Consider the following 23,781-nt stretch of genomic DNA (forward strand, 5'->3'; position numbering starts at 1 on the left):
CACTGCCTCCCGCTCTAGGAGCAGCATCTGTTGTTGTGGCTGCACCGTCCGTCTCAGAAGGCCTGCGAGAGCGGTGGACGCGACGACTTTCTCTACGAAGTCTTTTGGCTTCGTCGTCCGTAGTTGCGCCACGACCGGATGACCTCTTACGGCGTGCACGGTCGTCGTCACTCTCGTGCACGGTTCTGCGCCGTTCGCGGCGGTCATCAGGTTCAGGGCGTTCCCTCTTGCGAGAGCCAAGTCCGAACATGCTCATGAAGCCATCCGCTGGTTTCTTCGCATTCGAGGTAGTGCGTCGCACCGAGTCACGCTCGCGGCGAGGTGTGTCCATGTATCTCATCTCATCATTTCCATTACCGACATCATTGCCAATTGAGCGGGTCGGAGCTGGCGCCTCAGGCGGAGCGTCAACCATAACGGGATCGTCAGCGCTGGGAGGTGCGGTGATGGGTTCTGCAGGAGCTGCAGAGCGACGGGTAGATTTGCGTCTGGAAGGCTCCGGACGAGGTTCCTTTATGGCAACTGGAGACGGAGATGGTGGATCGTCATCGTCCCCGTCAACCATGACTATATCGTCATCCAAGGGATAGGGATCTGGAACGGCTGATTGAGTTTCGTTAGTGTCTTTCTTGTTGGATGGAACAGACTTTTTCTTGGCAATTTTAACCATACCTCTCGCTTTGCCCTTATCCCTGGTACTTGATCGCCTGCTCACTGATGCTCGCATGCCCATGACCTTTGCAGCCTTGGAAGAGACTTTGGCCATATCAGTATCGGTTTGCGGTGGCGAAATCATGGCTGCATCAGCATCTATAGAAGGTCGTCGCGAGGCTGTCTTCGGCGTGGCGGACTGACGGACTGATTTCGACCTTGACGGTGGGGGAGGTCCGAAAAGCGAAAAGCTTGCACCTCGAGCGGGTCTGGTACGAGATGGTGTTTTTGCGACCTTTTCGGATCCAGAGGATTTCGACATGACATCTTTCTCTTTGCTCGATGTCACACGTGCCGACTTGGACCGTGTCAAGCCAGGCGTCGCTGTCTTCGCAGGGGTAGCGTTAGTGTCATCCCGAGATGTCTTTCTAGCATTTGGTCGTGGTGTAGCGGCAGCCCAGAAGCCCCAAGAAGCGGCATTCTGATTTCGCACAACACGTGCGCGTTCTTTCTTGGCGGGCTCGGCTTTACTTTCAGGCTCGGGGGGTGGAGTTGGGAGCTTAGCTGGCAAGTCATCCATAGGAAACTCTCGTGACATTTCGTCCTCTTCTTCAACGGACTCTGGGGCTGGAGGCGGAGGCGGTGGAGGTGGCGGTGGAGCCTCAACAATAGGCTCCACTTTCGCTTTACTCTTCTTAGAAGCCTTCTTTGCTGATTTCTTCACAACAGGCTCTGGTTCTGGTTCTGGTTTAGCGGGAGGCTCGAAATCTATCATATTCATAATATCGTCATCCATTGGGAAGCCTCCGGGGACTGGGGTCGACACGTGAGGAATTTCCTCAGGCGCAGGCTCAGGAACGAGCGGAGCGACTTCTAGTTCCTTCTTCTTCTTAAAAGCCTTTGTAGCAGATTTGTCGGCCTTTTTGGATTTTGAAAATTTCTTTGGTGTTGCCTCGACGATTTCTTCAAGCAGAGGCTCTGGCGGTGGCGGTGCTACCTCAGGTTCGGGATCAGACACTGGTATGAGAGCCTTTGCGATCTCAGCAGCCCTCTCCTTCTCTTTCTCAGCCTGCAAAGCTTTGATCTTCTCCGCGATGATGCTTGTCTTAGGTGCGCCTTTGGTCTTTATAGACGCCGACGCTGTTGCCTTCTCGGGTGGCGGTTCGTCAGCAAGGTCAGCAATCGGAGGTTCTGGCATTTTCGGCCCGTCATCAACCGAGATGAGCTGATTGGCTGTGTCGTCTTCTTCCTTTTTGGGCGGTGGCTTCGACTTCCTAAGCGAGACTCCCCACATGGTACCCCACGACGACGACTCTATCTTTTCTTCTATCTTCTCCTCCTCCTTTTCTGCCTTGACCGCCGGCTGGCTATACTGGCCCAATTCGGTGAGAAGTTGCTCCTCTGGAATGTCTTCAACCAGTGCTAGGAGATCATCATCGGTCGGAGGCGGTGGCGGCATCGGTGGTGGCGGCGTGGGAGGCTTCACGACTTTCTTGACCGTGCTCGCGCTCTTTACTGCCTTCTTCTTCCTCTTCCCCTTCGCTGGTGCTTCGTCAATAATCTCGACAATCTCATTGGCAAATCGGGCCTTTTCCGCCTCTTCTGCTTCTATCCTAGCCTTTTCAGCAGCAGCAGCAGCAGCAGCAGCTTCCTCCGCCTCCCTAGCCTCTCGTTCAATCCTCTCCTTCTCTTCCTGCTCCTCTAGCTCCCTTCTTTCCTTCTCCTCCTGTTCCGCTTTCTCCTGGGCTTCTCTTGCCCTTTTTTGACTTGGGGCTTCCTTCTTTCTATTACCACCCAAGACAACACCCCACAGGCCCCTAACAGCGCTAGCAGCAGCTGTTTCGGGCCCCTTTTCTTCAGGTGGCCCTTCAATAACTGGAGCTGGAGCTGGATCTTCAATAACGGGAAGTGGTTCTTCAACAACTGGAGCTGGCTCCTCCACCTGAGCAAGGTCAACCCAAGAGTCTTTTGACTTAGTCTTTGAAGATTTAGAGTCCTTCGTACTCGTCCTGCTCAGCTTCCCGCCGTCCTCAGCCTTTTTAGGCTCAGCAGCTGGGACTTCCTTTGCCACTGCGCCCTTCTTAGCCTTCTTCTTTTTGCTGGCTGGAACACCCCAACGATCCTCTTCTTCCTTCTCTTCTTTAATTTCCTCAAGTGGGGGAGGTGCCTCTATTTCTTTCATAGGCGGAAGCACAGGAGGCACCACTGGATCATGCTCTGAGGCAGCGGCATCGCCAGGAGGTGTGGGAGCAGGGGGTGGGGCGTCGAAGGCTGAGCCCTTCTTACCCTTCTTCTTTTTGCTGATATTACCGAGGTTCCAGCTGCCGCTGCCCCAATGGTCATCTTCAACATTATCAGGTTGCTGAACAGGAGCTGCGGGCGCGTTATCCGTGACATCGACCGGTGTATCTTTGGATGTCTTCTTTTTGCCTTTTTTTCCCCAAGAAGGAGTCCCCCAATCGTCTTCACCTTCGGCTCTCGGTTCATCAACCTCATCTGGTGTCATTACCGGCGCCAGATCTTCCATCGGTTCTGGCTCAGGATCTGCTGCAGCAGGTGGATCTGGAGGTAGGGGAGTGTGACCTGGCTCCTTCACTTTCTTTTTCTTCTCGCCACCCCAGAGACTTCTGAAGCCCCAGCCGCTAGACTCGACTTTCTCTTCTCCAGGTGCTGGCCCGGTCTCAGGTTCAGGCTCAGGCTCAGGCTCAGGCTCAGGCTCAGGCTCATGATCAGGATCAGGAACTGCAGGCGGAGGTGGGGGAGCTGGAGGAGGGACAACCTCTGCAACGGCAGCAGAGCCTTTCTTCCCTTTCTTGCCCGGCTTCTTGGCGGTGGCAGTAGTAGCAGGCGTACTCCAATTCATCAAGTCGTCATCAACAGTATCTTTGGTCGTAGTTTGCGCAGTCACCTCTGGAACTTCGGGAACTTCGGGGATTGGTTCCTTGGAAGCCAAGTTAGGGACTAACGATGTGGCAACAGAACCCCTTTTGCCTTTCTTCTTCTTGGAGGTAGTAGTTGTTGTGTCCCAGGCCGCATCACCCCAGCCATCGTCAGCCGTCAGCGCCGGCTCAGGAATGACAGACGGCTCAGGCTCTGGCGGGGGTGAAGGAGGTGGCGGAGGCTCCTCGATCTTGGGTTCTTCTTTCGCAGCCTTCTTGCTGCCCTTCTTTTTAGATTTATTCGTCGGCGCTCCCCAACCAGTATCACCCCAGATATCGTCCGCGGGTGGATTAGCCTCTGGTGCAACAACGACCGGTTCAGGCTCAGGCTCAGGCTCAGGCTCCACTTGTGGTTCTGGCTTGACTTCCTCAACCTTAGTTCCTTTCTTTCCTGCCTTTTTCTTGTCCTTTTTGCTTAATCCCCAGCTGCTGGTCCAATCGTCAGCAGCAGGTTCAGGCTCACCAGGCTCAGGAGCAGGCTCAGGAACAGGTTCCACTTGTGGTTCTGGCTTGACTCCCTCAACCTTAGTTCCTTTCTTTCCTGCCTTTTTCTTGTCCGTTTTGCTTAATCCCCAACTGCTGGTCCAATCATTAGCAGCAGGTTCAGGCTCAGGCTCAGGCTCAGGCTCAGGCTCAGGCTCAGGCTCAAGAACAGGAACAGACTCCACTTGTGGTTCTGGCTTGACTTCCTCAACCTTAGTTCCTTTCTTCCCTGCCTTTTTCTTGTCCTTTTTGCTTAATCCCCAACTGCTGGTCCAATCATCAGCAGCAGGTTCAGGCTCAGGTTCAGGCTCAGGAACAGGCTCAGGAACAGGCTCAGGAACAGGCTCAGGAACAGACACAGGAACAGACACAGGAACAGACACAGGAACAGACACAGGAACAGGTTCCACTTGTGGCTCTGACTTGACTTCCTCAACCTTAGTTCCTTTCTTTCCTGCTTTTTTCTTGTCCTTTTTGTTTAATCCCCAGCTGTTGGTCCAATCGTCAGCAGCAGGCTCAGGCTCAGGCTCAGGAACAGGCTCCACTTGTGGCTCTAGCTTGACTTCCTCAACCTTAGTTCCTTTCTTCCCTACCTTTTTCTTGTCCTTTTTGCTTAATCCCCAGCTGTTGGTCCAATCGTCAGCAGCAGGTTCAGGCTCAGGTTCCAGCACAACGACAGGCTCCGGCTCATGTTCCGGCTCAGGTTCTACGGGTGGCGGCGGGGGAGGAGGAGGAGGAGGTGGTGGTGATACAAACTCCTCGGTCTTTGCGCCTTTCTTTCCTTTCTTCTTGTCTTTCTTACTTAAATCCCAACTGCTGGTCCAGTCGTTAGCAGCAGGCTTAGGCTCCGGAACGACAATAACCTGTTCGGGTTCAGGTTCTGCGGGTGGCGGCGGTGGTGGCGGCGGCGGAGGGGGTTCTTCAACCTTTGTTCCTTTCTTTCCTTTCTTCTTATCCTTTTTGCCCAGGTTGCCCCAACCAGCACTTGCCCAATCGTCAGCAGCAGCGGCAGGTTCAGGTTCTAAAACAACGACCGATTTAGGTTCAGGTTCCAGTACAGGCTCAGGTTCAGATCCCTTTGGTGCCGGTCTGGCCTCCTCAACCTTCACCCCTTTTTTCCCTGCCTTCTTTTTATCCTTTTTACTTAGATCCCAACTATTAGTCCACTCATCAGCAGCGGGTTCGGGCTCCAGCTCAACAGGAGGAGCAGGTACAGGTTCAGGTACAGGTTCAGGCTCCGGTTCGGGTTCCTTCATAGGTTCCTCTTTCCCCTTCTTCCCTTTTTTGCCCTTCTTTATCGTCATAGCGAAGGCGCCCCAGCTATTATCAGCAGGCGCAGAAGCGGCCGGTTCAGCAGGAGCCGGGGGAGCCGGGGGAGCCAGTTCAGCCGCTCTCTCTTCGGCAGCCTCCACCACCGCAGCAGCATCTTTCTTTCCCTTCTTTCCCTTCTTTGTTGTTGCGGTAGCATCCCAACCACTTCCTACCCACAAATCATCGTCCTTGGAAGGTTCCAGCGCAGGCTCAGGCTCAGGAACCGGCTCAGGAAACGGCTCCTCGAGGAAGGCAGCAGCACCTTTCTTCTTCTTTTTATCTTTCTTGGTGACAGCACCGAAAGACCAGCCTAAGCCGTCTTCCTCTGTCTTATCCTCCTTTTTTTCTTCTTTCTTTTCCTCAGCAGCTGGATCCGCGCCTGCGTTTCCAGAACTCCCGTAGGCATCGAAACTGAAATCAAACCCAGGACCACTATCTTTTGCTTTTTCTTTCTTTCCAGTTTCCCATGGATTATCCTCCTTCGATTCGTCGACTTTATCTTTAGAAGAGTTATCGTTACCGCTATCGAAGCCCCAGGGTTTACCTCCCCAGCTGGATCCCAAACCGCTTCCCAGAGAAGCAGTCCAGGTACCTAGGCCGAAGGCGAAACCTGATGATTTGGGTGTGTTGGTCTCGACGAAATTGAGGTTCAGTTTCGGGGCTCCATCACCACCGCCATTGCCGCCATCGTCAAGATTAATCTCATCGAATTTTGACTCTTCCTGTACAGGTGGCTCAGGGGGTGGAGATGGAGGTGGAGGTAGTGCAGGTGCCGACTCCACATTCTAAGAACTAATTTAGCCTGACGTCTACGACGTATATTCTGACTTCCAAACAGCCGAAATAAGGGTTGCATACCTTTCCCTTCTTCCCCTTCTTCTTTTTTCCCGATGTTGTAAATCCACTATAATCATCCCCCGCACCGGTCTCGCCAGCCTCTGGCCAGGGATCATTAGTCGGCGCAGCAGCAGCAGCAGCTTCTGCTTCTGCTTCTGCTGCTGCGGCGGCATCTTCGTCCTCTTTCTTTTTCCTCTCCGCCTCTTCATGCTCTTTCCGCTTCTTCTCTTCCTCCTCTTGAGCCTTCTTCCCTTTCTTCCCCTTCTTTTTCTTACCATCATCCCAACTCCCAAAGTCGTCTCCACCGTCGCCACCGTCTCCTCCAGCTCCTCCAGATCCTCCATCGTTACCACCATCATTACCTCCATTCCCTGCATTCTCTTCACCTGCCAATCCGTCCTTTTCCCCCCCCTCATTTCCTCCATCATTAGTCAGTGTGGTTTTCTTCGCCGCCCCTCCTTTACCCTTCTTCTTGGCATGCCTGCGGATATTCTCCGGATCACAATTCGAGAAGTCGATGTCAGGAAACACGAGTTTTTCGTCCAGGATGATGGATGAATGGGGCGACGTGGCCCCGCTCCAGCGCAGACAGGCCGGGACGCTGGAAGCAACTGAGGGATTCAGCGAGGGGAACAGCGTGTAGTCGAGTATGTGCGCGGTGGCCAGCGCATCCGTGGTGGTATAGTCCGGGGGCAAGTCCGCTATGCTGTCGCCGTACGACGGTGGCGGCGAGGCTTCCGCCGGGGAACTCGAGATCCAAAGGTCTGGAGACGGAGTATGGGAGGGCGGGAGGAAACCATTGAGCTGGGAAGCGAGGTTCTGGATCTGTGGCGTGTTAGGGCTGGTTTGCGGGTAAAACTAAAGGGGCAAGGAAATCTGGGGGGGTTTTCAAGCAGCCTGACGGGGGCAAGGGGAAGCAAAGCTCGTCCAAAACACCCATGCAGACTTCAATCCCAAGGGACGATTGGAGAAAAAAAGGAGGGCCAAAATGAGGAATTGCTTGTAAGCATCGTACCGAGATATCAATCTCTGCGTTCCTCCCTCGCTGCTGCTGCTGCTCCTGCTGCTGCTGCTGCTCCTCTTCTTCCTTCCCTCCCTTCTTCTCCTCCACCACCACCATTCCAACTTCTTTCCACTCCAATCGGTCCAGAACCCCCCGAATCTCAGCCATCATCTGGACCACGGGCTCTCCATCTCCACCAGCCCCTTCTGCACGCCCATAGCCTCGATTCTCCTCAACCCCGCAATCCAGCTTATCAGACTCGTCCCCGCCATCGCGCCTCCACTTCCAGCCCCGCTTATCCAACCCAGTCCTCGAGGCCACGCGCCGGGCTCTTCTTCTCACGACGGCCCCGCGGCGTGAAGCGGCTGCGGCTGCGGCTGGCGGCATGGTGCGATGAGCCGCGGGGAACGGATCTGGAGGCACGCGAGTCGAGTGTGCTGGCTGGGGGAGCAGCTGGGCACATTGAAGGTTTTGCGGAGATTTCCTTTCGCTTTTTGTTACGCTGGAAAAAATGCAGGCCGGGTTTTCGTCGAGGGTCGTCGTCGGAAGGCGAGGTTTACCGACGGGGGTTTTGGGTGCGAGGTGCGAGGGTGGGAGGATTAAGGGTGTGTGTGGGTGGGTGTGTCGAGGCTGAGGGTCAGGCGTGCGGAGTGAGGCTGGCTCACTCTGGTCTCTTGCAGCGGGCCTTGTGAGTGATTTTCCGTTGTCGAAACAGAAAACACTCTCTCCGAATTCCTCCTTGAAAAAAAAGGCTCGAGAAGTTGAGGAAGTGAGGATTTTATTGTTGTGCGTCAGCACACACCGGTTCTCCCCAGCGTTCTGCGAATGGCGAGTGCAGTTTTGATGGGTCTTCTTTCTGTTGGAGGAAGACGACGCAGGTTCGAGAGAGATGCAGCAAGCAAAGCAAGCAAGCTGGGAAAGGGCAACCAGCAGCTGCGGGCGAGCGAGTGAAGGGGTCGGTCACAAGGCGCGCATGGGTATTGGTTAAACAGTTTGGGCCGCTGTGTGTGGGTGTGTGTCGCAGTTGTGTGGGTGGTGGGTTAGTGTGCCGAAACGCCTTCGTCAGCGAGCGAGCGACCCGTATCCCCTGTCTGTTCCCCAGGCAAGGAGCGAGATTGGCAGCGATAGCTAGATTGGCGTGCCCGGACCCTGGCCGTCACACGCCCTTCACAGTAGCGAAGAGGCAAAAAATCCTGCCGTTTCGACTGGTGCGAGGAGGGGGGCAGAGAGAGCTGTGTATACAGCTTTGTATACGCTCGAGGAAAAAATGAGTTTTTCGGGAATTGGTTAAGGCTACATGGTTATGCATCTAGTTTAGAGAACCCCCAGGCCGCAGCCATGAAGGAAAATTTGTCGCCCTTCCTGCACCGCTGCCGCCGGCGCCGTCGCGACGTGCATAAGACGTACATATGTACACCATAATAAAAACATTCTTTCGAACCCCAAACCCCAAAAAAATGCCACATTCTTTATCCGAAAGAACCAACTGGATCAAATGCCTGAGCACTTCTGGGACGGGCGTAAACACGCCGCTGCTCTAAATGCCCACTTTCTCCATCATGGCTGCGCTCGCGGCAAGTTAATTGGTCGGCTTCGACTGAGGTTGTCGGCTTCACCGCATTTTGAAGAAGGGCCCTCTCAGCGGGCCCAGCACCGTCGCGGGCGAATGGCAAGCCGCCCGCGCCCCCCGTAGCGTGTTTAGGTGGGCCATGGCGGCCGCAAGCTAACGGCTTGAGAGCGCGCGCGAGGCCAATTGCGGCGCGCGACGGCGGCGAGGAATTTGGATTTGCCCGTTTTGGGGGCGAGGCGGTGATGGTATGTGGACAACGCATGCCGGTTTCATTGCTGCAGAGGGCTCTGACGATGCGTTGAGGATGCAGTTGAGCCATTGCTAATTGTGGGGCCAGTGACAGTTGTATATCAGAAACTGGAGGGGATGTGCTAGGCTAAGGTAGCTAGCCATGGTGCCGACGCATGAACAGCTAGCATTGCTTTGTCTTTATGTCCGGCAAATTCGGTGGCGTAATGCTTTAGCATATGTTTTTTAATCTAGACGCTGCTTTGGTTGGGTATATATGATGGGGGTATATATAGATACAAACAAGTTATGAAAGCCATTAAGCTGCCTTCTCCGTAGAAATCGTCTCTGCCCGGGTATTGATAGATAATCGCCCCCCATTGACTCCTGAAAGAAACGGGAAAAGCTTCGTCGAGCAGGCCTCCAGCGATAACAAACGAAATTGATAGTGAGATGATGCCGTGAGGCGTAAATTTTATACTGGCATTAAGAAGATTACCCTCCCGAGGAAAAACAGAAGGAAGAGACTAGACTAGACGACGGCGAATTAATATCTATAATCAATGGAATCGCTAAAGCGCAGCAAATCAAGGTATCAAAAATCAAAACGTGGTACAACGAAATGAAATGTCATCTAGTCCTAGGGGAAAAAAAATTAAAACGCTTCGTCGGCTTGCTCCCCGTCGAGAATTTTTCGAGCCTCGTCGAGCCGTCGTCGCCATTCTTTTCGTTCATACTTATCCTCAGCGGTGCTCTGAAGGTTCATGCACACTTGCTGGAAACTGGCGGCAAGGCCGTATACGAGCTGCTTTTCCTGCTCGTTGAGCGAAAGCCGGCGGTCTGAGTTCGAACCGGAGTCGAGTAAGGTGGAGAATATCTTCGAGGCTCGGAGCCCGCCCACCAGATCTGCCCCTGGCGATCCGCCTCGAGAGTTTTGAGACGGCCACTTTGTAGGGTCCAGGCTCTGATTTGTTGCTCGTGTCTTCAGGGCCATTACAGCTGGATCTGGTCGGTTGGCGTCTGCCACGTTTTGTCCGCCATTGGCCTGTGCGGCTGCACGTTGCTGATGACTGATAATTTGCTGCGAGAGCTCATCGAGCGGGTTAGATCCTTCATCAGAGCTGTCATCAGAATCGTTGCCTTCTTTAGCCGTAGCAAATGAAGCGACAGTTGAGATTGAGTCCACGCTGTCATTGCGTTGGTGAAGCCTCACTGACAACTTTGAGTGTTTTGGCGTAGACTCAAGATCAGGAGAGTTCCGAGTTGATGTTACTGGCCTCGTAGTCTCCACTGAATCAGCAGAGCTTGCGCTTGATCGGCGACTTCCAGTGCTATAGCTACCCATCGCACTATGGAGGAAGAAGTTCTCGTAGTCGAAAGCATCTAAGCGGTCCTCGTGTCGTTCCGTAATGATTGGTTCATATGCCGCATCTTCGTAAACGCTCTCGCCTTCCAGCTCCAGGTCACCGTTCACCACTGACACAAAATCTGGCTCATCAAGGTCATCATGGCTCTCGACGTCCAGATGGTCGTCGCTAGAACCCTCTTCCGCGTCCTCGTAGTGGCTCTCTTGATACTCGCTCTGCTTCTCAGGCTCAGCTGGTGATAGTTGGTCGACACGTAAATCCGAAGTGACTGCTTTCGGCAAAAAGGCATCGCTGTCATCGTCCTCGTAGAGTTCCCTTCTAGTAGGTGATGAGTCTCCCTTGATGCCGATTCCAGCACCGGTGGTAATAGGGCTAGTCTTGTAAGCTTCAACGCCCGAATACCATATCTCAGCAGCCGTGAAAGGGCTCGGGGTTCGAAGGCTCTGCAGGCTGCGTCTCCTTAGGCCATCCTCACGTGCACGCTGTTTGAGCGTTGAAATTTTACCCTTCAATTCGTTCATCTGAACACGTAAATCGCTGGTTGTTGATGCCGATCGATGTAATTTCGGAATCTCGTCTTCCGGCAATGGTTCTAGACTACTCGGAGAGCTCCTGGACTCATTGGAGGCTTTACGCAAGGGATACTCCCGGTCATTGTAACTCCAGCCCATTCCCCGATAATCTCGAATTGCTTCGTGGCTCCTGCTTTCTCTCACAGATTGCGCCGAAGGAATTCCATCTACAGGTGACCAGGGCCCGCTGACTGCACCCATTGCACTGGACGAGCGCCTGTCCTTCCCATTTGCTCGATTGATCACCCCAGGAGACAATGGGGATGGGATCGATGTCTCGCTAAAAACGCGCGAATGTCCAGGACTGCTACCGGCCGAGAGAGGAGATGAATGAAATGGACGTTGTCTCGGTGGAATAAATCCAAGGCCGCCGTACAGTTTTCGATCTCGGTCTCTGGCAGCAGAAAGTTGTTGGGAGAGCTCGGAAGCCATTTTCATGTTGCTTAAGGAAGTGGAAGGAGTGACCAGGAGCGAGTGTCTGGCACCTCTCAAGTTCCCCTCCATGACCTATTCAAAATTAGTGGGTGAATTCGGCCGTAAAATAGGGACTTCGTTCATACATTTAGCCTTTTCTTCGCGTTGGCCAAAATCATCTCCGCTCTCCTACTCAGCGCTGCTGAGGAATAAGGATCATCATCACCATCCTCTGGACCGTCCAGCCACCGCTCAGTCTCAATATCATCATCACCGTTCGCAACTTTCGGTAAGTGGCCAATATGGTCTTCTTCTTCGTCCAGAACCACTCCGCTGTCATCAAAAGCACCAGGTCCATCGAAACCAGGCCACTTCATGTTCTCCAAATCCTCGCTGTGGACTGAACTTGACGCGCTGCTCAGTCTCCGATCCCTATACGCATCCCAGTTTTCCATATTGTGTCCGGAAATTGAGTCCCTCAGGGTTGGAGATGAGGCTAGCATATCGTCGTGGGGACTGCGCCTCTTTGGAGTTACGTCCACTTCGGAGATGTTTGGTAAGGTGGTGCTTGAGGGACGCGCCGTAATGGGAGGAGACATTGTTCGGGGAGAAGAGCCTCGGCGGCCCTGCGGCGCGCTAGATAGCTTGACAGTTTGGGACGAGAGGTTTCCGTGGTAGAAGAGTGAGGGGGAGGGCGGGCACTGCGCATTGGCGTAGGGAGAGGGCGAAAAGCTGCGCGTGGCCTCTGGAAGGATCATATCAGGATTCGTGAGAGTGGGAGACGGCAGTCCCATGGACGCGGCCGAATTTTGTGCGGCCATTACCAGGTAGTTTTTCGCAGCCGTTGTCCCGTCGATCAGGGGTTTCCTAGGGTCGGGAGCATCGTGAAATTGAGTTGTTTTACGACGTCAGGTTGTGTAACTGCAGCAACACCACAGCAGGTTGAGAGGCGTGAGACGGGGGACTGGATGCGTGAGAGATGCGTTAGGAGTCGTACCTTGTAATGCGCAATTTCCAGCGCAATCATCAAGGTTTTCTAGAACGGCGTGTACCGTGCGACGGTACGCATTTATTGCCAAAGCGGATCTCGCCCGCTTTTAGCGAGGCTGGCAAGGCACCTCCAGCCTTAATGACATGTAATTACGTTCTCACGTGGGAGACATATAAGCACCCTATCTCATCTTTTTCCCAACGCATCCGAGGCTAACCCTAAGTCCTATCCCAGCATCAAACCATGCTAATCAAAAAGCAATCCAAAGGACGTTGAGATCCATTACCGTTCGTTCCATAAACGCTCCAACCCTTGGATGTCTTCCATACAACCTGGAGCTTGACAACATTTCAACCGAGAATATAGTTGCCCAGCTTATCCCAAGAGTAAGATGAGCCTCGTCCCTCGTCGCAATCATCAAGTGCACCAACGCGGCCTTAAACACAGGTATTCGATACCATCCTTGAATTAAAGGACAGCCAACGAAATTCGAACCGCATTAATACATAATCACGCGTAAACCCGCACTAGAGAGAATGGAGCACGCAAGTAAACAAACCCCGAAAGTGCTGTAGGATCCAGTCGCAAGGAGAGCTGGTGTTGTATATCCCATTACCTACGGTTATCGATAAGAGCTAGCCAATAGAATCAATGGGATCAAGGCCATTTCGCGCACAGTCCAACTCTTGTAGGACACCACTAGCGGAAGGGATAAGCTATTAACGATTGCGCCTGCAGTCCTTTCATGGTCAGTCTCAAAGCACGTTTTTATAACCTTCAGTAACCGCATCACTCCGCCCTCGTCCGGAGCGAGACGGTTCAATTTCTTTGAATTTCCTCTCGATTCTTTTGAGTGTTTGCGATAGCTGTGGTTCGAGATCCGGGTGGAAGACTTGGTCGAAGAAGTGTTCCACGAGCCATTCGGCGACGTTCGGACGCATTATGTCCTCCCTGCTGTTTCCAGATAAATTTGCGGATTTGGGAGGTAAGGGCTCAAATCATGAGATGAAGCTTATCAAACCGTTGTACGTGTTCAAAATCGGATAGCAATTCCCTGACCCTCGAATGCTGCAAAGTGGTCAGAGCCTCTAACAACATGTCCTTTCGATTTTGGCCCTCGGAGTAACCGGCTGTCATGCCCGTATAATTTCCCGGCAGGCCTTCACGTTCTTGAAACGATTTCTGAAACTCCTCCGTCATATGATTTTCTTGGATGCCAAGTCCAGCGCCATCTTTAGAAAAAGTAACCTCCGCCTTATCTCCCTTTTTAACGTCCTGAGACAGGTGGCGCCCACGCCCCATACGCGGGCGATGAACACCCCGATCCACGCAAGAAGCGCAAAGGTAGAATCCCCCACCGTTGCATAATCCGCACTGAAAACGATCATTGAACAACAGCTCAAAACAGTTAGAGCAGTGGCTATCTAAGAAAGCTCCAGGAACCGAAGATAAGATTATTGTTCCAGAGGTAGACATTTCCAGCCTCCGGGGTGGCTTGACTTGCTTCGGGTTCTCTACCTCAGTAGCATGTTTCTCGGAATAGCCATCGACTAAATCATCCGTGATATCTGAACCTTCTTCTTCCATACAACAAATTCCACAGAATGCGAGCCATTCAAGCGTTGTGCTGACCCTGACTATCACAAAGACAACGTCCGCAGCGGTTGGGCGTTTATGACGATGATACTGCAGCAACAACGCACTCCATTCTAGTGGCAGGTTATCGTTTCGAAGCCCTGTACTTCCCAGAACCGCTATGAGTTGTTCCGCAGCGTAGAAGTTGTCGCGAATGTAGAGGTCTTTGGTACCATGGTTTCGGAAAAAATCCCTGTATTCTTACATTTTCCATCCTTTGAGGACAGCTACCATTTTGAAGAGCACGCATCCTAGACCCCATATATCCGAAGATTCATTACAGGTTGCAGACGCAGCGACCTCAGGAGTATAATATCGAGGCGAGAGGGGTGCAACCTCGGATGTTATATTTCCATCTCCATCTATTGAATATCGAGAAAGTCCAAAATCGGTAAGGATGTTCCCACTTTGATAAGAATATTCGCAGGCTTGATATCATTGTGCCGGATACGACGACCATGCAAGTACTCAATAGCTGACGAAAGACGGCCAAAAGTATATTCGTACGGCCGGTAGCCGCGAAGAATGGAAAGGAACCTGAGATAAATATGCTGCAAAATCGATATCAGCGACCGGCGACATAAGGATTCCAAGCAGTGATCGCAATGATATGAATAATATTCAAAGCTCATGAATGTATATATAATATATGTAAAGCTTGAGTGGTAGTAGAAGATGTCTTCAAAGCAATCAAATATATATACATAGAGCTCGGTTATCCACTTTTTCTACATACGATGATTCTTCTAATATTAATATTAATATACTCCACCACTACCTTAATATTATATCCATGCCTCATCCCCAATGCCCCTCGCTTTATTAGGTCATATAGTACTTAACACCAGCAGCCCGGCTGGCTCTCAATCTGAGTTATCTAAGCTCAATTCCGCCATATTTAATGACCCTGAACTCGATGAGTAATCCAACGCGCCAACCTCTACCAATACTACCTCCACCAGCAAGAAACGCAAGCTCCAAGCCGTCAACACATGGTCCTTCGCACGGAAGCCTCATAGGAATGAGGAAGAGAAGAACGGAAAGGGTTTATGGAAAGGATTAATGCACAGATAGGGGGGAGGGAGGCTTCCAGGACGATCAAGACGGCGAGGTTGAGGATGACGATTGAGCAGAACGCCACCCCAGGACTCGTGATAGTCATCATATGAGCAATATTCATAGTATTCATTCATAGATAACTATTTGGGCAAAATATTCACTCATTCATTACTGCAATCACTGTAAGTAATAGAATAAAACAAGAAGTTCTAAAAAAGATGCAGCTGATATAGGCATCTTTAAATAAATCTATTATAGCAGACGCGACGTTATGCATAGGACATCATTAAAACCTTAAACTCTAGTTATTCAAGAAAGCAAACTCGAGGGACCAATTCAACTCAAAGGAACTGACGTTTGCTACGGGTCTATTACCGTTCAAGGCATTAATATTGCAGGTCTACGCAGTGAACTCACACATTATTAACATAAATCATTACCATTATCACTCCTAGCAAAAGATATTAATCTATTTCTATCTGACAGTCATCCACCCTTACCCTTGCCCTTGGACGGACTTAGGAAAGCGCAATTGTTTTGATGCTTTTCTCGCCGTCGTCCTTGAAAGCCTCACCAAACATGATCTCGTGGAGATATGCGTTGCCTATAATATTGTATGCTGGTATTGCTTCTGTTTGACCATCCGCCCTGAAGGGCTCGTCTAGCCGTCGAAGGATAAATGGGGCGGGAGATCCGAGTAGGACGTGGACTTCATCACCTGGACAGGAGTTTTCCGGAGCCAATCCAATCCACCCTTTTTCTGTTCTGAAGAGACGTCTGTGCCACAGGCAAACGAGAATGTGGTATATTGTAGACGGGGCTTGAGACATCAGATCGTCGTGTGACTTTAGAGACAGCGAAAGTTTGCTTGCAAGAAACCCCCCAAGAGGCGAGAGTGACGTCAGCCACAGGTTTCGCAATTGGGTGTAGTCATCTTCGTTGGTTCGACGATAAAAGGGACTCTCGCTGGTGTCCAGTTCAACAGAGTCGTTGAGCATTGTTTTCCAGAAGATGTCAGCCTTCGACCCTCCTGGGGGCGGTTGCTCTGGCCAATCTCCCATCCCGATCCCTATCATCTGCATCCATTCACGGAAGATGTCAGGTGCTTCTTCAAAACGCTCCAATGCTTCACAAACAGGTCCAACGTCGACAATATTGCCAACTTTGAGTGTCTGGCAAAGGAGTGTCCCATTTACGGCGAGCGTTAGCTCTGACGCATCTTGACGGAGCGACGCTGAAGCAGAGAACCCGGAAGCTATTCTGAGTCTCCGCTGTTCCACTATAACCCACTGTGACGGGACTGTGGTGAAATGGACATCAGGAATCCATGACGGCATATCTTCTTTGCCGCGAAAGATTCTTTCCCCTTGCAAGAATTCTAGCCCTCCTGTTCTGAGATGCACTTGAAGACGGCTTGGGTGATGGCTTCTTTCTGAGAAATCCCATAGTCTGGGTATAGGGGGGTGTCGGAGCCCCAGCTCGTAACAAGACCCAGAAGAGCATAGAACAGGTCTCGCTTCTGCGAAGCCTGGGATGCTGAAAACTGCCTTCGCAGATAAAAGAGTGTCGTCGGGGTCTGATGCGTCCACGTCTCGCGTGTGAAGACCATGGGTTCCACTTGTTCTTGGAAAGTCAAGATCGTGTCGAAGGCTAGACCTCGCAGAACATACCAATATTGTTTGCAACATGTCGTGCCATGTATTTGCAAGCCCTGAACAACCGACTTCAACACCTCGTAAGAAAACTCCTCAGAGGAATAGAGGAATTTCAGGCTCTTGGGTAAAACCATTTCCTGAATGACCCAAACTCGTTTCCACCATGGAACACTCACAAACTTTCGGAAAGCCTCGAATTGGATGGTGTATTCCTCCGATACCTCAGTTCGTTGACCGTCGCTAGTTGAGAAGCATGGCAATTGGTCCAAACGTCTGCCAGCCCCAAGCATTTTCAGCATGTCGCAGGCGCGAGAGGCGACGATGGATTTGGATCCTGCCTCGGTGGTATCAAGGTCTTCTCCAAGCCAAATAATCGCCTTCTGACAGCTGCTGTATATCTCCCCCATCATTGCAACCTGATGGGATTTCTCATTGTTGTCTTTCTGATTAATGCAGATAGCATCAATCCACAGTACACGGCTATCAACAGGATCCCGAAGGCGCCGCAACGCCATCCATAGATTTTCTGTTACGTCGAACAAATGATCGTTGAGTCGGATGTCTTTCTGATCTTTCTGGTCTCCCCATACGTAGGAGAGGGCCTCATAAATAGGGTGGCCGTCGAAGGAGACGACATCAATGTTGCAGCAAATTTCGTCTGACCAAGCTCCAGATTCCAATGTTACAAGCCTGATTTGCCGATTTTTTGGATCAAGGGGGGAGTACTGATATCCCTGGTCCATGTTCCCAAGTTTGGGGTTTATCAATCGGAGGTCCGTGCGCAGGTCAAGAATGAGAAGTCTGTCTATTGAATGTGGCTCTAGAGCCTCTATAAATACATGAGGGTGACTGAGTCGGTGACTGAGTCAAGGGATCGGTGACCGGGTCAAGGGGTCAGTGACCGGGTCAAGGTGTAAAGTCCGATTCAGGTCGACATTATCGAACGACTCTTTCACAATAGCAAGCTGTTCACCAATGGGTCTTGGGGCATTGGCACAATGTCAGGCATAGGGCACCCAGAACTAAATGTAGTTCATCTTTCCCCATATTATGAGTCAAACATAATGATCAGGCTGAGCAATAGCGTGGCTAAAACCCATAGGTAGATGGATCAAGAGAGTGTTTTGTTAGACAGCTGGAGGCTGACACCTGCTGTATTCCTCGCCGTGCCAGGAGGGGCTATGCGAGGTAACAGTGATTCGGTCTAAACAAAACCCACGAGGCTGCTGCAATCTGCCGAGTAATTGGAGTTCCATGATTACACAATCCGTGGTGTTGATGCAGGTTTCGGAGAATTTATCGCAGCCCCTCCGAGACGCGAAAAATACTGTGGTTTCAAAAAGATCGGTAAAAGTCGCCAAGCCGCACGACGGGGTGATGCGGCTTGGCGACTTTTACCGATCTTTTTGAAACCACAGTACATCAGAACTGACTAGGAATGGCACAGCGAACGCATAACTTGTGCTTTATACATGCTGCAACCTTGCACATGTCTTCTTCGGTGGGGTCTTTTTCAAAGGGTAGATGGCTAGAAAATATTGCAGTGGTGTCTAAAAGCAGTAACGGACGCAGCACATCCCACAATGGCCGTGACGTCATTACGATGAGCTCCATAGAGCTCGCGCTACGTACATTCTTACTAGAACATCCACATCAAGTCTAAATAATCAACTCACAATTAAACTAATACTCAACAACTCTTCGTACCAAACTAGTTTATCTCAAATTCCAGGTTCTCTAACGTGTCTTCGTCAAACCCCAACGATCAGGAGCAACACCCTGGCCTCATTGCCGACCACGCACAGTACATCAAAGGCGTCACAGTCGTAAGTCCTTCTTTGTACCCCAGGTGCTTCCGTTCATACCCAGCTAATGAATTCTAGAATACTATTGGTAATCTCTCTGGTTCTCAAGAGTGGAGTGCCTCAGGCGAAGAGACAAAGCATCATGCCATTGAAGCAATGGGGGAGGCCGGTGAGAATCGCCATCCAACTTAGGGCTTTGGTAAGGTAGAAGAGACACTTGGAAAGGGAGTTAGTGGTGAGGGGATGCAGAAGGAGGAAGCTGCTACCAAGAGAGTTTAACAGAAACAGGAAGTGGAATGGAGGTTTGTATGACTACGATACTTGATATGACATAATATGAGCAATGTGACATGTTGGAAATAAGACAAGGCGTTCTAGGGTACCTTAACTGGATCCTAGTACCGTGATGTGGTGCAGCATATACAATGCCTTCAGTGCCATTCGAGGGCTAGCCCGAGAACGCCAACCCTCTCTTACGCGGTTGAATCCGCTAGGATTGATAGTGCTGTCTCACGCTTACCAGCTACTCACTCCAAAATAGTATTTACTCGCTGTCCTCGCCTTCCAATAGCTTCGCATAGTCCTCGACTGATGCAAACGTCGGGAGGTGCTTAAGTTTCCGCCTCTTCTTCCCCCTACTGTCTTTTTCCTTCTTTCTATCTTTCTTAGACGCTTTCTCAGCAGCCTTTCCCTCGCTCTCCACATTTGCCTGGAGCGCATCGTCAAAATCAGCAGGTATCTCTTCATCGCTTTTCATGAACGCGCCCTCATCTGCGCTCTCGAGGTCGAATCCATCATCTGAAGCGGCCGCCGTCGCATCCTCATCTACATCTGTGGCATCAGGATCTTCAACGTCGCTGTCTAAATTCAACTCAACTCCCTCGTCCATCCCCACATCTTCTTCTCCTTCTTCGTTGTCATCTGACATATCGTCCATATCCAAATCACTGAAACCTTCATCACCTGATTCCCCTTCAATCTCAGGCCTACTTTGCACGAGAGCCTTCCAAATCTCATCCTCCTCACTGCTCTCATCTTCATTGTCTTTCTTCTTCGCCTTGTCCTTTTTGTTTAGCTTGCCCTTTCCAGCTTTCATGAAGTAAGCGTGGAAGAAGACTTCGTCAGCGGCCACCTCTTCAACCTTCCGCCGCCAGAACGCTTCCGTGTTGACTGGCTGTGCGGTCCGACCTCCCTCCCGGTTAGTGATCAATATATCAGCCGCGCGAGAAGTTCCTGCTAATGGTTGCATGATTGACGACCCATGAGTGGTGCCAGTTTTACTCTTCGGATTCCGGTAGACAAAGCGGTCGAGGAAGTGCATTAATGTGTGCAAGGCTGGGTCCGGTTTCGCTGCCATTGGCTCAGAACGAAGGAGACGAGAGGCGAAGAGATGAACGGAAGGGTGGAAATGAGTCTGTAGCGAGAGGAGCTCCCATAGACACGATGTATCAGCCGCCGCATGTTCAGGATCACGTTTACGGCCATCGTAAATGGTTCGCTTTGGTTTCGATAATTCCGGTTTAGGTTCGCCGGCTTCTGGGACGTCGTGGTAGTGCTCTTCATTGTCGGAAGCATCCTCTTCAGGGGTTGAGAGCATAGTTTTGATGCTAGGAAAGGTGGTGGCTAGCTCGCTTATGAGGTAGAGCACTCCACAGACAAAAGGAGGTTCATGGAGAGATATGACTTGGAGCAGACGTTTTACGAAGGCTTTGACGCGTTTAATGCTTACGTCGGCTTTAAGGGAGCGATATAGAAGGTTGAGATACATGATTTGTTTGGAGGAATTTAGAAGACGTGGGTCCAGGAGGGACTCATAGAGAGTACGGTAAAACCGGTCGGCGGAATAGTGCTTTGCGGCTGAGATTTGTTGAATAAGCATCAATGCTTGAATGCTTGTATTAAAATTTGAAGAATGGGTTACTTTGAAAATGGTCTCCAATTGATTTTCGAAACTGTTCCATGTACCGGTTAGAATAGGCTCCTGAGCAATACAACATGAGTACTTACGTAGCATCATCAGTCTTAGCAAAGGGAAAGGCTCGATTAACTCCTGTCAAGACTTGGGCAATCATCTTCTCTTTCATTTCGTCTTCGGATTTGTGCGCCTGAGTGGCTTTTTCTTTGGACTTTTTCCGGGCCATTTTCCCAGGTGTACCCCCACCACCTTGAACAAGCCCGTTTTTATTTAACTTCTTCTCAACAGCTCCTTCTTTATCCTTCGGCTTTTTCAGTAATCCTACGAAGAGACTGAAATAAATTTCTAAGAGCTTGTTCGCTACCTCCTGTTCCCTCACACTTAATACGGTCTGGTTAAGCGTGATAATAGCGTAATACTTCGCATGCGCACTTTGCCCTGGTCGAAAAAGTAAATCTGATTCAACTGCGTTGATAATGACACTTTTCATGAGAGGATGGGTGACTTGAAGTTGTAGGAGAAGATATGACGCTCTGGAAGCAATTTTTTTATCCGTGTCTCCAAGTTTATTGATGAGCAACCGCAGCAGATTCTCTTCCTGCTCTGGCTTCTCCTTCAACAACTCCCACACGAATGTTACTGCTCTACCACGCGCATATTCAACTTCATCGTTACACCATCCTTCGATGACTTTTAGCATCTCAAAATAAGTCCGCTTCAGCCAGTCTTCGTATGCCCAAGAGATTAAATGTATTTCCTGAATGGCACCTGGTAACTTTTCCCCTGTTGCCCAGTTGGAAGATTTCCCTTGTAATGAGCTGATTAAGCCCGGTTGTTTCGCAAATGCTCGAAGCTTCCTGTCTGGAGGTAGCACAACACCTTGGCCCATAAGATCCTTGAGAGCTCCCAAAGCCATTAAAGCTGCATTTCTGCTCTTCTTCCTAGCTAGACCTAGGAGGTTCTCGAACGCTTTCATAGTATGAAGGGGTGATTCCTGAACAAGCAGAGTGAGCGCTGACACTTTGTCCTCAAGTGTTCCAGATGCCATGATTGTCGAAAGGAATTTATGAGAGGACGAAGAGGATAGGTGCGACTCCCCATACGCTGTAGCCTCTAATTCCAACAGAGTATCGGCATACTTATGGAGCTCGTCGAGAATGTGTCGGGGTGGGACTGTAGGGTTCTCGACAGCCGGAAGCTCGGGCAGCTGTACGGCGTGCCATTCCGGCTGTGGAGTAAACACCTAACAGAAATTGTTAACGGAGTAGAGACTTGATGTACACGCCGAAGTTTCTTACCAAGGCAGGTTTATGCCCCTCTGCCGACTTCTTCACATGGTTCTTCTTCTTGCCCTTGAAGGTATTGTTCTTGTCCTTGACCGGAGTCGACTTTTGAAAGCCATCCTGGGCTTCTGAATGTGTGCGCTTCTTTCCCATATCTTTGTCTGAGTCCGAGGTGCCGTCAGAGAAAACTCTGGCGGTTGGTCACCTTGACTGGCTCCAGCGAAGCGCAACACCCGAAAATATTCACCAATGAAGGCGGAAATTCATTTCCCCGAAGCATGGGCCTCTTTCCTACCAGCCGACTTTGTAACGATACCATCTCACTCGAGGGGCATATCTGTATTCTACACATCAATTGCTGGGAAATGCTTTAAAAATAACTTCAACAATCGTTTTTATCATTTATTATCTTTAAGCCCCAGCCATGTCTACGGATCCATCCACCGAGACGACCAAAGTCTCAATCACCCCGCTGCTCAAGCGTCTCTGGCATGAGTCTGCCGATACAGCAACCGCTGACGAAATTGCCCTCGCCATTTCTCGAATCTTTAGCAACAGTCTATCTGAAGTTCAGACCGGGGCTCTCCTCACAGCTCTACATTTCACGGACCGAGACCGACAGGCCGACGTGCTCACAAAATGTGCCGAGGCAATGCGTAACGCGGCTGTGGAGGTTGATGCAGAGACATTAGGCTTTATCATTCACCAGCGAGGGCGTAAAGAGGGGGGTTACGCTGGGGGGCTGGTACGGTATGCCTTGGTCTCTCAAATATCAGGACCCATCCATGCCTAATCAGACTCTTTGGTTGTACAGTGCGACATCGTAGGCACAGGTGGTGATTCGCACAACACCTTCAACATCTCGACCACCGCCTCAATCCTCGCCTCGTCTCTCCTCATGATAGCCAAGCATGGGAACAGGGCATCGACCTCGCGATCAGGATCTGCGGACCTCCTTTCCTGCATCCCTTCTACTCCCCCGCAAATCAACGCCATCACCCCCGCAACGCTCGCCGAGATATACTCTTCTTCCAGTTACGCTTTCCTCTTCGCTCCTGTTTTCCACCCTGGTGCCCGCCATGCAGCCGCGATCCGCAAGCAGCTCGGCTGGCGCACCATCTTCAATCTTCTCGGCCCGCTCGCAAACCCTCTCCATACTCTCCTCGAAGCGCGCGTCGTCGGCGTCGCGCGCCGCGATCTTGGCCCCGAGTTTGCCGAATCATTGCGGCAGAGCGGCGCCAAAAAGGCGCTGGTAGTATGCGGGGACGAGGAGCTGGACGAGCTGAGCTGTGCAGGTCCAACGCACTGCTGGCGGCTTGGAGTGCCTCCAGGTGGGGAGAAAGCGGAGATTGTGTGGTTTAAGCTCACACCAGAGGATTTTGGGCTACCCAGACACCCGTTGACAGAGGTGTCGTCGGGGAAATCTCCAGAAGAGAATGCGGAGATTCTGTTGCGGATACTGCGTGGCGAGATTGACCGGGAGGACCCAATTTTGCATTTTGTGCTGATAAATACTGCGGCGCTGTTTGTGGTGTCTGGTATCTGTGAAGCCGACACAAGTAATATGGGTCCCGGAGACGATGGCCATGTGATCAAGGAAAGAGGACCTGGTGGTGGACGGTGGAAGGAGGGTGTTAGGAGGGCTAGATGGGCGGTAGAGAGTGGAGCAGTCCTGAAGGAATGGGAACGGTTTGTAGAAGTCACCAATAGGGTTGGGAACATTTAGAGGGTCCTGGCGAGCCTAGAGAAGTCTAAACGTTACGAAGAGGTTACATTTCAGACCGGTAGGGGTGTGCTAGGTAAGTCTGCTAGCTCGGAGGTAGAGGATTTAGCTCTATCTCGGTTGATTTTTGGGATTCAATACCCGCGTCCATGTCTCACAGTCGCCGCCGCTTTGCCTCCAACCAGAGATGAGCTCAATTGACGTTCCATCGTCTTACAGCTTTGTGCACGGCCAGCACCCCCGCCTTTGGCGAGATTCAAATTCGCTACGCGCATCCAATTTCGCTCAATCGCCACCAACCGTACATGGTAATTGTAGCAAACGGCTGTGGCTGCACGCA

General features: G+C 51.2%; 8 protein-coding genes across 8 annotated transcripts; 2 read left to right on the forward strand and 6 right to left on the reverse strand.

Moving 5' to 3' along the window:
• Positions 1-7,006: 7,006 nt before the first annotated feature.
• K441DRAFT_655334 (uncharacterized protein) lies at positions 7,007-7,477 on the reverse strand. The gene has a single exon (XM_067647836.1). It carries the CDS (start codon positions 7,393-7,395, stop codon positions 7,057-7,059), a length of 339 nt encoding a protein of 112 aa, XP_067506982.1. The 5' UTR covers positions 7,396-7,477; the 3' UTR covers positions 7,007-7,056.
• Positions 7,478-8,693: 1,216 nt separating this feature from the next.
• K441DRAFT_674918 (uncharacterized protein) lies at positions 8,694-9,113 on the reverse strand (the record flags this gene model as incomplete). Its single annotated transcript, XM_067650811.1, has 1 exon — positions 8,694-9,113. One exon carries the CDS (start codon positions 9,111-9,113, stop codon positions 8,694-8,696), a length of 420 nt encoding a protein of 139 aa, XP_067506983.1.
• A 128-nt stretch (positions 9,114-9,241) lies between these two features.
• K441DRAFT_694080 (uncharacterized protein) lies at positions 9,242-12,424 on the reverse strand. The gene is made up of 2 exons (XM_067652696.1): positions 11,522-12,424; positions 9,242-11,468 (listed from the first exon to the last, which is right to left on the reverse strand). The coding sequence occupies exons 1-2, from the start codon at positions 12,194-12,196 to the stop codon at positions 9,678-9,680; spliced, it is 2,466 nt and encodes an 821-aa protein (XP_067506984.1). The 5' UTR covers positions 12,197-12,424; the 3' UTR covers positions 9,242-9,677.
• Positions 12,425-14,050: 1,626 nt separating this feature from the next.
• Positions 14,051-14,692, reverse strand: K441DRAFT_363032 (uncharacterized protein). Its single transcript, XM_067641395.1, has one exon. The coding sequence runs from the start codon at positions 14,631-14,633 to the stop codon at positions 14,364-14,366; it is 270 nt and encodes an 89-aa protein (XP_067506985.1). The 5' UTR covers positions 14,634-14,692; the 3' UTR covers positions 14,051-14,363.
• An 816-nt stretch (positions 14,693-15,508) lies between these two features.
• Positions 15,509-17,458, reverse strand: K441DRAFT_703739 (uncharacterized protein; the record flags this gene model as incomplete). Its single annotated transcript, XM_067653493.1, has 4 exons — positions 15,509-15,664; positions 15,701-16,419; positions 16,464-16,852; positions 16,892-17,458. The coding sequence occupies 4 exons, from the start codon at positions 17,456-17,458 to the stop codon at positions 15,579-15,581; spliced, it is 1,761 nt and encodes a 586-aa protein (XP_067506986.1). The 3' UTR covers positions 15,509-15,578.
• A 1,035-nt stretch (positions 17,459-18,493) lies between these two features.
• Positions 18,494-18,712, forward strand: K441DRAFT_546416 (uncharacterized protein; the record flags this gene model as incomplete). The annotated part of the gene is made up of 2 exons (XM_067642862.1): positions 18,494-18,541; positions 18,599-18,712. Coding segments are annotated over 2 exons (162 nt in total), but the record flags the coding sequence as incomplete, so codon positions are not given.
• A 352-nt stretch (positions 18,713-19,064) lies between these two features.
• On the reverse strand, positions 19,065-21,871 carry K441DRAFT_547465 (CBF-domain-containing protein; the record flags this gene model as incomplete). The annotated part of the gene is made up of 3 exons (XM_067642912.1): positions 19,065-20,472; positions 20,528-21,678; positions 21,734-21,871. The coding sequence occupies 3 exons, from the start codon at positions 21,869-21,871 to the stop codon at positions 19,065-19,067; spliced, it is 2,697 nt and encodes an 898-aa protein (XP_067506988.1).
• A 271-nt stretch (positions 21,872-22,142) lies between these two features.
• Positions 22,143-23,435, forward strand: K441DRAFT_630462 (uncharacterized protein; the record flags this gene model as incomplete). Its single annotated transcript, XM_067646274.1, has 2 exons — positions 22,143-22,463; positions 22,533-23,435. Coding segments are annotated over 2 exons (1,224 nt in total), but the record flags the coding sequence as incomplete, so codon positions are not given.
• Positions 23,436-23,781: the final 346 nt, after the last annotated feature.

The sequence above is a fragment of the Cenococcum geophilum genome (genome assembly GCF_001692895.1).
Source record: "Cenococcum geophilum 1.58 unplaced genomic scaffold K441scaffold_9, whole genome shotgun sequence".
NCBI lineage: Eukaryota > Fungi > Ascomycota > Dothideomycetes > Gloniales > Gloniaceae > Cenococcum > Cenococcum geophilum.

Excerpts from the sequence above, each read along its gene's own strand:
- K441DRAFT_363032 (XM_067641395.1), bottom strand. The coding sequence starts at position 14,633 with ATGAGCTTTGAATATTATTCATATCATTGCGATCACTGCTTGGAATCC.
- K441DRAFT_655334 (XM_067647836.1), bottom strand. The coding sequence starts at position 7,395 with ATGATGGCTGAGATTCGGGGGGTTCTGGACCGATTGGAGTGGAAAGAA.
- K441DRAFT_694080 (XM_067652696.1), bottom strand. The coding sequence starts at position 12,196 with ATGGCCGCACAAAATTCGGCCGCGTCCATGGGACTGCCGTCTCCCACT. Across the intron at positions 11,469-11,521 it reads ACGCGAAGAAAAGGCTAAAT|GTCATGGAGGGGAACTTGAG; the intron begins GTATGAACGAAG and ends AATTTTGAATAG.